General features: G+C 46.7%; 1 protein-coding gene across 1 annotated transcript in view; it reads right to left on the bottom strand.

Moving 5' to 3' along the window:
* Nucleotides 1-12,747, bottom strand: part of kcnh4a (potassium voltage-gated channel, subfamily H (eag-related), member 4a) — a 54,272-nt gene that overhangs the window by 22,843 nt on the left and 18,682 nt on the right. The window contains exons 5-8 of the mRNA XM_056288384.1: nt 6,574-6,823; nt 3,297-3,454; nt 1,543-1,750; nt 18-212 (exon numbers count right to left, since the gene is read on the bottom strand). Of these exons, the coding sequence (XP_056144359.1) occupies nt 18-212; nt 1,543-1,750; nt 3,297-3,454; nt 6,574-6,823 (811 nt within the window). The remainder of the gene's footprint in view (nt 1-17; nt 213-1,542; nt 1,751-3,296; nt 3,455-6,573; nt 6,824-12,747) is intronic.

Genomic DNA, 12,747 nt, shown 5'->3' with positions numbered 1-12,747 from the left:
AGCGCTGACGAACTCACCACCCATGAGCATGATACAGATGGAGAAGATCTTCTCAGCATCCGTATTAGCGCACACATTTCCAAACCCCACACTGGTGAGGCTGCTGAGAGTGAAGTAGAGAGAGGCGATGTAGGCGCTTGCCATAGATGGACCGCCTGCAGTGCTGTTGATGTAGGGGGTCTCCAGACGCTTTCCTAACTCCTGTAGCCAGCCTGGTGGACCGTGAGGGGGACAGAGAGAGAGAGGTACAGGATGTTGAATAAGGCCAGGTGGGAGAATGTTATGCTTGAGAGCTTGAAAGAAGTGAAACTAATCATTACAAGCAATGACTTTTCCCGCCAATTACCCCACTCTTCCGAGCTGTCCCGGTTGCTGCGCCACCCCCTCTGCCTATCCGGGGAGGGCTGCAGACTACCGCGTCGCCTCTGATACATAAATATGGAGTCGCCAGCTGCTTCTTTTCACCTGACAGTGAGGAGTTTCGCCAGGGGGATGTAGTACGTGGGAGGATCACGCTATTCCACCCAGTTCCCCCTCCCCGTGAACAGGCACCCCAACCGACCAGAGGAGGCGCTAGCGCAGCAACCAGGACACATACCCACATCCGGCTTCCCACCCGTAGACACGACCAATTGTGTCTGTAGGGATGCCCGACCAAGCCAGAGGTAACACGGAGATTCGAACCGGCGATCCCCATGTTGGTAGGCAACGGAATAGACTGCCACGCTACCCAGACGCCCCCTCCATGAACTTTCTTAAAGTTTCAATAAGTGACATTTCAACTGTCTTTCTGAAGCACAGCATGACTAACAGATATTATGGTGATTGTTGGATCGTACTGATAGAAATGAGATAAAGCCAAGCCAAGCTGATTTTTATTGTTGCTGATGTTGTTGTTGTTGGTGGTGTTTGAAGGCCTGGCCCCAAAACATGTGGCTTATACTTGCAGTCCTCAGCAGTGGATTATGCACCAATTGCAGCAAATTGATGAAGATGTTCAGTAACAGCAGATGTCGATTAATTTGCGGGAATTCGATTTTTTTTTTTACATTTATTTGCCTTAGTTTTAATTAGGAGCGGTCAGGCTGCATGTCTACTTTGATCTTTCCGTGTTATTCAAATTTCTGACAGTAGGAGATCAGCATAAAGAGATTAATGAGACATTGTACCTTTAAGCCATGAAGCTCATTTCACGTGGCTGGCAGTACAATAGAGAAAATGATATCTGGGTTAAATTGGATGCCTACTGAGAGGGGATGAGTGTGTGCAGTTGCTCTGCGACCTATACTTCCTCTTGGCTAAAATGAGGGGAGAATAAGGGGGAACTGAAGAGTTTTAAGTGCTACTAAAGCGTTCGGGCATGGTGAGACATGAAGAGCTATTGGGATTAGCTGTCAGGAGAGGCACTATGGTCCAGTAAAGACAGACCCTGAGGGGGAACATCATATTCTGGTTCCTGGTGTGTGAGAGCCCTCAAACACATATAGGTAAGCCCCCCCCCCCCCACACACACACACATGCAAGACACAAGTACACACTCACCTATGTCCCAGGTGACAGGGTCAGTGCTTTCTATCTCTTTGCGTCCGATGACGTACCAGACACAGGCCATCCAGTGAGCCAGCAGGGCAAACACAGACATGAGCAGGGTCAGGACCACAGCACTGTACTGGGAGTAGCGATCCAGCTTCTGTAACAGGCGCAGAAGCCGCAGCAGGCGCAACGTCTTCAGCAAGTACACCAGAGAGGTCTGGGGAAAAAGGGGGACACTTGGCCGTTACTGCAGACACAGGATTTGGGAAAACAAGTGTCCAAGGTGTGTGGACTGAAGCCTGTGAACACAGAGGATCAATCTGTGTTGTTTGTGTTGTTGGACTGGACTGGGAGCTCAGTAAGGAGGTAGAGCAGGTGCTGGGGGTAGTCTTGGTAATATCGTATTCAGTGGGGATAACAGTAGCAAAAGGCATTCAGATTGACAGGAAAGGGAGTGGTGTTTGAGGAACACAGAGTGTGTCTGATCCCACGGAGATGGAAAAACATGCAGACTGATGCGGCTGTAGGGTAATGATGTGACAAACATTACACTATCACAGTCAGGGTAACTCCCAACAACTCATCCATGCAAAAAATGTATTTGTTCATAATGTAATGGCTATTGGGTGAAATTGTAACGATGAAAATGAAACATTTTTACAGTACCTCATTTTACTATAGCATATATCAGAAATTGTTAAAACTCTTGGCTCACATGTCTTTTACTTGTTCATTTTACTCAGCTACGTACACAGGTACTGCATGGTAGGGAGCTGACACACTGTAGAGTCGATTCTCTACTACTACTACTACTACTACTACTACCATATGACTTTCGGCTGCTCCCATTAGGGGTCGACACAGCGGATCATCCGTTTCCATTTCTTCCTGTCCTCTGCATCTTCCTCTGTCACACCAGCCACCTGAATGTCCTCCCTCACCACATCCATAAACCTCCTCTTTGGCCTTCCTCTTTTCCTCTTGCCTGGCAGCTCCATATTCAGTATCCTTCTCCCAACATACCCAGCATCTCTCCTCCACACATGTCCAAACCATCTCAATCATGCCTCTCTTGCTTTGTCTCCAAACCATCCAACCTGAGCTGTCCCTCTAATATACTCACCCCTAATCCTGTCCTTAAAATCTCCTCTTTCTCGTTTCTCCCTTTCTCACTGAAACACATAACACATGCTGCTTTTTCCTGCCCTTGGTAAACCATTTTTCGAAATAGCTTTTCATCAAAAGTGTGATTGCAGCACTTTCTGCAGGAAATACACTTCTGTTATTGTTCACAGTGGTAGTCCAGTTTGTATTGTGCAGCACAACTTGCATTGAATTTGAACTACACACTAAAGTGGGAATTGAGTTTGAAATGTATAGTAGCTGAATTAACTTAAGAGTAGATGAGAAAGGGTAGGAAAAAATAAGTGTATACTTCCTCCTACTCCTTTTCCAACATGTAACAAATAATCTGATGCATATGGAGGTTTGTTTGCTGAGTTGGATGTGTGGATTTGTTGATCACGTCAGATTATTGGCAATGGATTATCTGTACGTTATATCCTGCTTATTTACATGTTCAAAATAAATCCTCCTCCTCATCAAATATACCTCTCTAGTTAAACATATTCATCATTTTAACTGCACTGCTGGCTCATGTGCATTCAACTATAGTTGTTCTCCAAAACCTCTCGAAAAAAACTGCGTAAGAAACAGCCAACCTGCACATGAAAACACACACGCACATCAACACTTCATCTCACCACCGTGACGTTGAAGGCGTAGAGGAGGTCAAAGGGCAGAGCAGCGATGAGGTCTACGAAGAACCAAGTGGTGCAGTAATGAAGGTAGATGGAGCGAGCGTCATATACCACTTGGCCTGACTGGCTCACGTAGGTGGTTCGGAAGTTCAGGATGATATCTGAAGAGAAACAGCGAGAGGAAACTCAATTAACATATAACACATAAAAACCTATAGTGGGATATTTCTGGGGGTGGGGGGGGGGGTCGAGGAGTAACCAATGATCTGCATGAGTGTTAAAAAAGCAAGGCTGGGTAAACAACTTAGTGATTATATTCGGGTAAACAGCCACCGATTTAAACAAAAATCAACAGTTTTCCAGGGGAGTGACTAATTTACATCTTGTTCCTTTTTACAAGCTCCACCAGCCGTATGTGCGGTAAGATTACGTCATTTTGAAACGACCTTTAAATTTTGGGTAAACTGAGTTCAGGTGGATTTATCCCCCAACACATGCCATCCGGGACACACAGAGTACTCACACTGGGATTGGAGTAATCTAATTAGGAACATGAATAACCTTTAATCTCGCAGTTATTTCTCTCACATGCCACGAAGGCAGGAGGTGGTTTCTGTGAGATGTTAACACAGAAACTGACGGGATTTCAACACCTCTGGGAATAACACTTGAGTTGTTTTAAGCGTTGTGTGAGAACTGTAACAATTCAAAAGCGCATCCTGCGGTGAGAAGAGATGTCGATGTAACGACGTGCAGTCAGACAACAGATTGTTGTTTTGTTTCGTTTTCTTGCTCACTGACAAACTGTTCATTTGTAATCGATCACTTTGTAAAGGGTCACTTTAGGAGTAACTTCAGAAACCCTGAGGTCGTCCCAACGATGAAGGGGGTAGGTGGAGGGGAGTCAAAGATTGAGCAGCTCCTAATTCTAGAACATACTGCTCTCCTTTGAGACCAGACACTGACATAGCCGTGGATCACTGTGCTGCACTGATTTTCTTTTTCTTGTTAAGAGAAAGTGACAAAACAAAAATAGCAATAATATATAATTCATTACGATGATAAACAATAACATGTGCATTTTTTTGAACAGTTATGAACAAAGAAAGCCTTGATTGTTTAAACTTTGCATTTGCACTTCTATTTTATGCTGCTATAAAAAAGAGGAGACAGGAAGAAAAAAGGATTTCTAAAATGTTTATTGTGGAGCTGAGTGCCACGGAAATGCACTGGGTGTAAAGGGAATAAAAAGGATTATGGTTCAATGAAATCTGCCTTGTTTTGGGTATTCATTTTGTTAATTTTTTTTGGCTTTTGTTCCCCTCTTTTTCTCCCCAATTGTACTTGGCCAATTACCCTATTGTTCTCAGCCACCCTGGTCACTGCTCCACCTCCTCTGCCTAACCGGGGAGGGCTGCAGACTACCACGTGCCTCCTCTGATACATGTGGAGTCGCCAGCCGCTTCTTTTCACCTGACAGTGAGGAGATTCGCCAGGGGGATGTAGCGCTTGGGAGGATCACGCTATTCCCCCCGGTTCCCCCTCCCCCCTGAACAGACGCCCTGACTGACCAGAGGAGGCGCTAGTGCAGCGACCAGGACACATACCCACATCCAGCTTCCCACCCGCAGACACAGCCCAATTGGGTGTGTAGGGATGCCCGACCAGGCCGGAGGTAACACGGCATTTTCTTAACTTTAACTTGAGAAATTCTAAGAATAGAAAATGTACACCATTAATTATATACTGAAAAACATAGCCATGGTTAAGTTCATATAACATTTGGGTCAAGGTAAAGGTCAATCAACATTTGTAGATGTAGCCTAATAGCCTAAAAAGGTGCAAATTTTGGGGGAAAGACCCACCCCTTCTGAAAGACTGGCTACGCCCCTGACAACTGTCTGCCAAAGGTAATATAAAACTAACATTCCCCCTTGTGAATGCAGTCAAACAGATGATAGGTTGATGTTTCACACATCCATGTTAATCCTTGTCTCATTGTTAACAGCTCTGACTGAAAAACACCATGCACTTCTCCAAAAAGGGATCGACAGAAGCTCGTGCTCTGCCTGCACACAGAACAAATTAAAATGAAGCAGGAAACGCACCCACATGGTCAGGAAAAAACAAAAACAAAAAACTCACCCTGAAATAGCTCAATGAGAGTCACTTCTACCATCTTTCCATTTACCATCTTTCCATTTCATTCCTGACAGCAATCTTACACCCCCGTATGATATCCCAAGTCAGATGAGGAGACATGTTCCTCTGTGGGGTCTCTGGCTACAAAGGCCAAGTTCAGATGGTCACGTGACAGGGAGACAAGCTATGGGAACATTAATCCCATTGGACATTCAGAGGAATTCCCAGTCTGGAAGCGTGAGATTAAAAAAAAAAGTAATGTAAAATCATCATCTATTTTGCCTAAGCAGAATGATAGAACAATGCGAGGTGAATAATAAGTGTGCTGCATCTTCCGCATGACTATCTCGCTCCCTATAATTGTGTGTGTGTGTGTATGTGTGGGCGGTGGGTGGATGGGCGGGGGTGTTGCTTTCCTCCGCAGCCGAAAGCAGGACAAAGTGGGGGGGGTGGAGAGAGTTGAATTATCCATTCGTAACCTGTGACAACAGAGACTCTCTTGAGTGGGTGAGGAAAGGTGGGAGGGAGTGAAGTCATGTGTTGGCAGCCAATTGCCAAGGAAACCACCGCAGCTGCACTGGCAAATATAAGCACTCCTCGTTCACTTGGCCATGGGTGTCTATCCATCCATTTCCATCCATTACTCAAACTGCTTATCCTGCTCTCAGGGTCACGGGGATGCTGGAGCCTATCCCCAAAGTCACTGGGCGGCAGGCGGGGAGACCCCCTGGACAGGCCACCAGGCCATCACAGGGCTGACACACACACACACACCCACACACACACCCACACACACACACACACACACACACACACACACACACACACACACACACACACATTCACATCTAGGGACAATTTAGTACAGCCAATTCACCTGACTGGACTGTGGGAGGAAACCGGAGCACCCAAAGGGCACACAGGGGACAACTTGGGATGACCCCCAAGGTTGGACTACCTCGGGGCTCAAACCCAGGACCTTGTTGCTGTGAGGCGACCGTGCTAACCACAGCGCCACCATGCCGCCTTGGCGTCCCTGGGTGGGTTTGTTACTCAAACATACTCAAAGCATACTTTGAGCATACTTGTTTGGCCTATGGTGCTGCTGAAAGCACACAACTCAGTGTATTTACTGTACCCAGTATGAAGAGCATCTCCACCACAATGTCGCTGGCTATGGTGCTCTGAGCGGCCGAGGCCCGCTCGCTGTCCGCCCCATGGCTGACAAAGCAGACGTCGTAGGGGACGGTGATGGCCACGTAGAAGGTTGCCAGCAGGATCAGCCAGTCCCACAAGGCCTTGGAGATGCTGTAGTGCAGCAGGATGAACTGAGACTTCTTCAGAGGCGCCACCTTGTACTCCGGCAGAGAGGGCTTCTGAAACACACCCTGAACGAAACAAATCGAGATGAGATCAGAATGGCGTTGCAAACAAACCCCACTTGCGGTCTGAATGATGAGACCACGGAAAACTGATTTTCCCTATGCCTCTCTCTGAGTCCACTGCTTATTATATATTTTTTCTTTCTTTTTTTTTCTTTGGATTTTTCCCCCCCCTTTTCTCTCCAGTTGTACTTGGATAATTATCCTACTCTTCCCAGCCATCCCGGTTACTGCTCTACCCCCTCTGCTGATCCAGGAAGGGCTGCAGACTACCACATGTCTCCTCTGATACATGTGGAGTCGCCAGTCGCTTCTTTTCACCTGACAGTGAGGAGTTTCACCAGGGGGATGTAGCGCGTGGGAGGATCACGCTACTCCCCTCAGTTCCCCCTCCCCCACAAACAGGCACCCCCAACCGACCAGAGGAGGCGCTAGTGCAGCGACCAGGACACACACCACATCCACTTTCCCACCTGTAGACACGGCCAATTGTGTCTGTAGGGATGCCCGACCAACCTGAGGTAACGCGGGGATTCGAACTGGCGATCCCTGTGTTGTAAGGAAACGGAATAGACCGCTACGCTACCCAGATGCCCCCTCTGCTTATTATATACCAGGGTGGAGACCATAGGTCACGGGTGGGGGCAGTCAGGCATCAATCATTTTAGGATTTTTTTTTAATGCATCTTAGCAAAGGCACTTGACCTGTAATTTCAGCCAAATGTATTTCCATAGCAAACGTAACCTCATCAGAAGATGGAAAAATGAGAATGAGATACATTTTTTTCCTATTTATTTGCTGCTTATGCCAATATTCATTCTCTATTCATTTCAACTTTTGTGTGTGTGTGTGTGTGTGTGTGTGTGTGTGTGTGTGTGTGTGTGTGTGTGTGTGTTTGTTCTTGTACTTCTGGCTTTGTGAAAACTAATTTGAGTTTTTAACCACCAGGGTGAGGACGTTTTGGCCCGTTGTGAACCCATTCAGGGCTTTTTGGGTTTCCCCTGCACATAAAAAAACACGTCACAAAAGATGACTGCATCACAGAGCTTTTCTTCACGTGACACCGAATCACATTACGCTCAGGATGGGAATGGGCATTGATGATAGGATTACTACCATACAAAACACCCAGAGGCTCTGTACAACGTTTTGAAAAGACACTTTTAAAGCAACACTTGAAATAAGCTTTGTCCAAATGCAACAGTAATCTCTGATCGGAGCTTTTCTTATTGACTAATGGTTGGACGGTGACTACAGATACAGATGAGACACTGACTTTGCAAACACTGTGCTGAGCAGAGACCGTATAGGGTGACCAAAACAATGACCAGCTCCATACTGGTTTTACAAACTAAAAAATGTAGGCAAATGAAAAAAAGGTGGTTAGAACAGCATTTTGATTATAACATGCCAGTGTGCATATTACTTCTGGAGTGATTCTGAATTGCTGGTTCATCTAGTATAGAGTAAGTATCATCTTTCTTGCTTAACAAGTTGCTATTAGTCTTATTCCAGCTGCTTGAGTATTATTCATTTTCTCTATACAGCTGTTGCTGGTTGCTAGTGGGATCTTATTCTAGCTGTAGCTGTCTTATTCTATTTACTTATTTGTCTTATTTACTTCATGTAGCTGTAGCTGTTTCTTCACCTAGTGTGCCCTTAAATATTTCTTGTTAACTAGCTGTTTGGACTTAGTTATCCTTTTAGCTTATAAATATATTCCTTGGTAACTTGCTGTTTGCAGTTTTAATAGTATTGTGTGAGGTTTGATAGAGTTTTACATAAGTGTCCAGTTTCTGGGCAATAGGCCTATTTTCAGTGTACCTCTGACCAATTGGGTGTGGCCTGCACTCATGGCAGACAATTAGCAATCAGTGTTCTTTAAATCACTGCTGCTGCTTCCAAGCGTCAGGCAAACAGGTCTAGGTTGAACAAAGGCAAGCGCGAACAAAGGCAAGCGCAACTTTTTCAAGCCAAGACTTCGTCAAGCACGGACTGCTCTTTTTAGATCCGGTCGGTCATCTGTATTTTGTGTACCTAGTATAGACTATGTGTTTCCTTCGCATTCCTGTCCTTTCCTCTTCCCGGGGCTGGCATAGACGTTGGGTCACTCCTAGGCGCTGTGACCCTACCCATCTCATCTATCCCACTCTCTCCACTCACGTTGAGCAAGTGGTGATGGGAGGGCTCTAGAATTGTCAGTCTGCAGTCCCGAAAGCTGAGTTTATCTCAGGCTATGCATCCATGCTCTCCCTCAACTTTCTTTCTCTGAGACCTGGATCATGCCAGAAAACACTACCACACCTGCAGCTCTGTCTGATGTGTACTCTTTTTCTCACACTCCCAGAGCTGGGAGGCGGGGTGGTGGTACTGGCCTGCTAATCTCCCTGAAATGGAAATACTCTCTTGTTTCCATTGCACAATTTTCTCCGTCCGCTTTTGAATTTCATGCTGTTACTGTCTCTTATCCAGTCAAACTCACAATCGTGGTTGTGTACCGCCCACCAGGCCCCCTTGGCGAGTTTCTGGAGGAGCTTGACACACTTGTCTCGCACTTCCCTAATGATGACTCTGCACTTATCCTTCTCGGTGACTTCAACATCCACACTAACAAGCTAGATCCTCTTCTCTCTTTCCTCTCCTCCTTTCACCTTCACCTCTCACCCTCTCCTCCTACCCACAAGGCCGGCAACCAGCTGGACCTTATCTTTACTAGACACTGTCCTATTTCCAATCTCTCTGTTACTCCCCTCCAGCTCTCTGACCACTATTTCATGTCCTACTCTCTATCCCTCTCTTCAGCCCCTTCCCCTACCCACACGGTTTCCACCTGTAGACACCTACGCTTTCTTTCTGCCATTGATCTTTCTTCCTCTGTTACCTCTATCCTCCCTACATCTGAATCTTTCTCTCTACTACCCCCTGACACTGCTACTGATCTTCTCTCTACCCTCTCCTCTTCTCTGGACAGTCTCTGTCCCCTCACCTCCAGGCCTGCATGTCCAACTCCACCTGACCCTTGGCTGACCGACTCAGTACATACTGACAGACGGAGCCTGAGAGTGGCAGAGTGCAAATGGAGAAAAGGCAAACTCCGAGATGACCTTCTCAACTTCCAATCTCTTCTATCCACTTTCTCCTCCTCCCTTTCTGCTGCTAAGGCTGCCTTCTATCGCTCCAAAATCCTATCCTCTGCCTCTAATCCTAAGAAACTCTTTGAAAACTTCTCTACACTTCTTCAACCTCCTCCTCCTACGTCCTCCCTTCCCCCTGATGACTTCGCTAACTTCTTTGACAAGAAGGTAACCAACATCAGATCCTCCTTTTCTCACCACCCGGTTAGTGCTGCTTGCACTATCCCACACTATGCACCCTCCCTCACCTCTCCCCCATTGATGTTCTAAACCTCATCACATCCAGTCACCCAACCACATACTCCCTTGACCCGGTCCCCTCCCCTCTTCTTCAGTCTATAGCACCTGAACTCCTTCCCTATCTAACCCACCTCATCAACACCTCCCTCCAGGCATGATGTTTTCCATCTGCCTTCAAGACTGCTAGAGTCACCCCGCTTCTCAAGAAACCATCACTTAACCCCTCTGACATCAAAAACTACAGACCGGTTTCCCTTCTACCCTTTCTATCCAAAACTTTCGGACGTGCTGTCTTTAACCAACTTTCTTTGTACCTCCACCAGAACAACCTCCTGGACCCCAACCAGTCTGGGTTCAGGGTCGGTCACGCGACAGAGATGGCCCTCCTTGCAGTGACAGAATCGCTGTACTCTGCGAGAGCAAACTCTCTCTCCTCTGTCCTGATACTCCTGGACCTGTCAGCTGCGTTCGACACAGTGAACCACCACATCCTCCTCGAGGGGCTGGGTGTCACAGGCTCTGCACTCTCCATGTTTACAAGCTACCTGACGGGTCGCTCCTACCAGGTGACATGGAGGGGATCTGTGTCGGAGCCTCACAGACTGACTACAGGCGTCCCACAGGGTTCGGTTCTGGGTCCTCTCCTTTTCTCCCTGTACACGACATCCCTGGATTCTGTTATTCGCTTGCATGACTTCTCTTACCATTGTTATGCCGATGACACCCAGTTGATCTTGTCCTTTCCTCCCTCTGACACACAAGTAGAGACACGCATTGCTGCGTGCTTGACTGACATCTCGGAGTGGATGGCGACACACCACCTGAAGCTCAATCTGGACAAGACAGAGCTGATGTTCCTCCCGGGGAAAGTTTGCCCACACCAAGACCTGTCCATCACCATTGACAACACCGTGGTGACGCCAACTCGGACTGTGAGGAATCTGGGTGTGATCCTGGACGACCAACTGTCGTTTGCTGCAAACGTTGCATCGGTTGCGCGCTCCTGCAGATGTCTCCTTTATAACATCAGGAGGATTCGCCCATTCCTCACCAACGAGATGGCACGGGTGCTCATCCAGGCTCTGGTCATCTCCCGGCTGGACTACGGCAACTCCCTCCTTGCTGGCTCCCCGACGTCGGCCATCAGACCTCTGGAACTTGTTTAGAAAGCTGCAGCTCGTCTGGTGTTCAACCACTCTAAGACCTCCCACACAACTCCCCTTCTCCTGTCCCTACACTGGCTCCCAGTAGGTGCTCGCATCCAGTTTAAGACTCTGGTGCTAGCCTACAGGGCAGTGAAAGGAACAGCTCCTTCCTATCTCCAGGCCATGGTCAAGCCCTACATCCCTGCCCGACCACTTCGCTCTGCTGCCTCAGGACGCCTGGTTGCCCCATCGCTCAGAGGCCCTTACTGCCGATCAACCCGGTCACGGCTCTTTTCTGTCCTGGCCCCACAGTGGTGGAATGAACTCCCCACTGATGTCAGGACAGCAGAGTCGCTGCCCATCTTTCGGCGCAGGTTGAAAACTCACCTCTTCAATAACTACTACCCTGTTACTTGTTCTTAGCAGTTATTGTATTCACTCTTTAAAAAAAAAATCTCATTCTTGCACTTTTACTTTAGCACTGGTTTTGCTGTTAGATGCTTGTTTAGATGCACTTATGACCTCTGATGACTAGTAGTTCTCCTGATTTCCTACGTTAAATGCACTTATTGTAGGTCACTTTGGATAAAAGCGTCAGATAAATGATTGTAATGTAATTTAACATACTTGCATAACATGGCTTTTCTCTGTTGCTTTGAAATATTTAGGCAAATGACCCCCGCATACACACTATAATGACTAGTGTCTTGATGCATGCTCAATAATCCAGGTAAGACAATCAAAGAAGGTTGAATCAGTTCATCGGGATACAATGTTTATTAACAGAAATGTTTCATCACTCAACTAAGTGACATCTTCAGCCTAAACTGACTGAAGGTACCCCCACCCTTATAAACGATACAGTGCCTAACGACCGAAACCAACGATCAGTTTCCTATGCAAATATGGGTGTGACCACTAACTAGAGTTTCAAAGGCCATGTGTACTATTCACAGAGGATTAGGAAATGTTGCAATCACAGCATTGTAAAATGGCGGCATATGTATCAGGACTGAAACCACGACCAGTTTCATGTGCAAATATGTGACCATGAAACTGGTCGTTGGTTTCGGTCGTTAGGCACTGTATTGTTTATAAGGGGTGGGGTCAGCTGCAGTCAGTTTAGACTGAGGAGGTCACTTAGTTGAGTGATGAAACATATCTGTTAATAAAGGTTGTAACCAGATGAATTGATTCAACCTTCTTTGGTATGATGGCTAGTGTTTTTGTTGCTAGTGTTTCTCATTAACTAGATAAATGACCCCCTCCAGCATCAGAGGCCACATGTTGGGCTCAAAAGCATAACTATAAAGAGGTCACCAAACAAGGGTTTCAAAGGCCATCTGATCAATGCTTTGATTCAGGTAAACTCTGATGAAATGTCATCTTTAATTTTACATGTTGCGTAAT

Source organism: Lampris incognitus, chromosome 10, assembly GCF_029633865.1.
Source record: "Lampris incognitus isolate fLamInc1 chromosome 10, fLamInc1.hap2, whole genome shotgun sequence".
NCBI lineage: Eukaryota > Metazoa > Chordata > Actinopteri > Lampriformes > Lampridae > Lampris > Lampris incognitus.
This window is presented reverse-complemented; position numbering and strand designations above follow the sequence as displayed.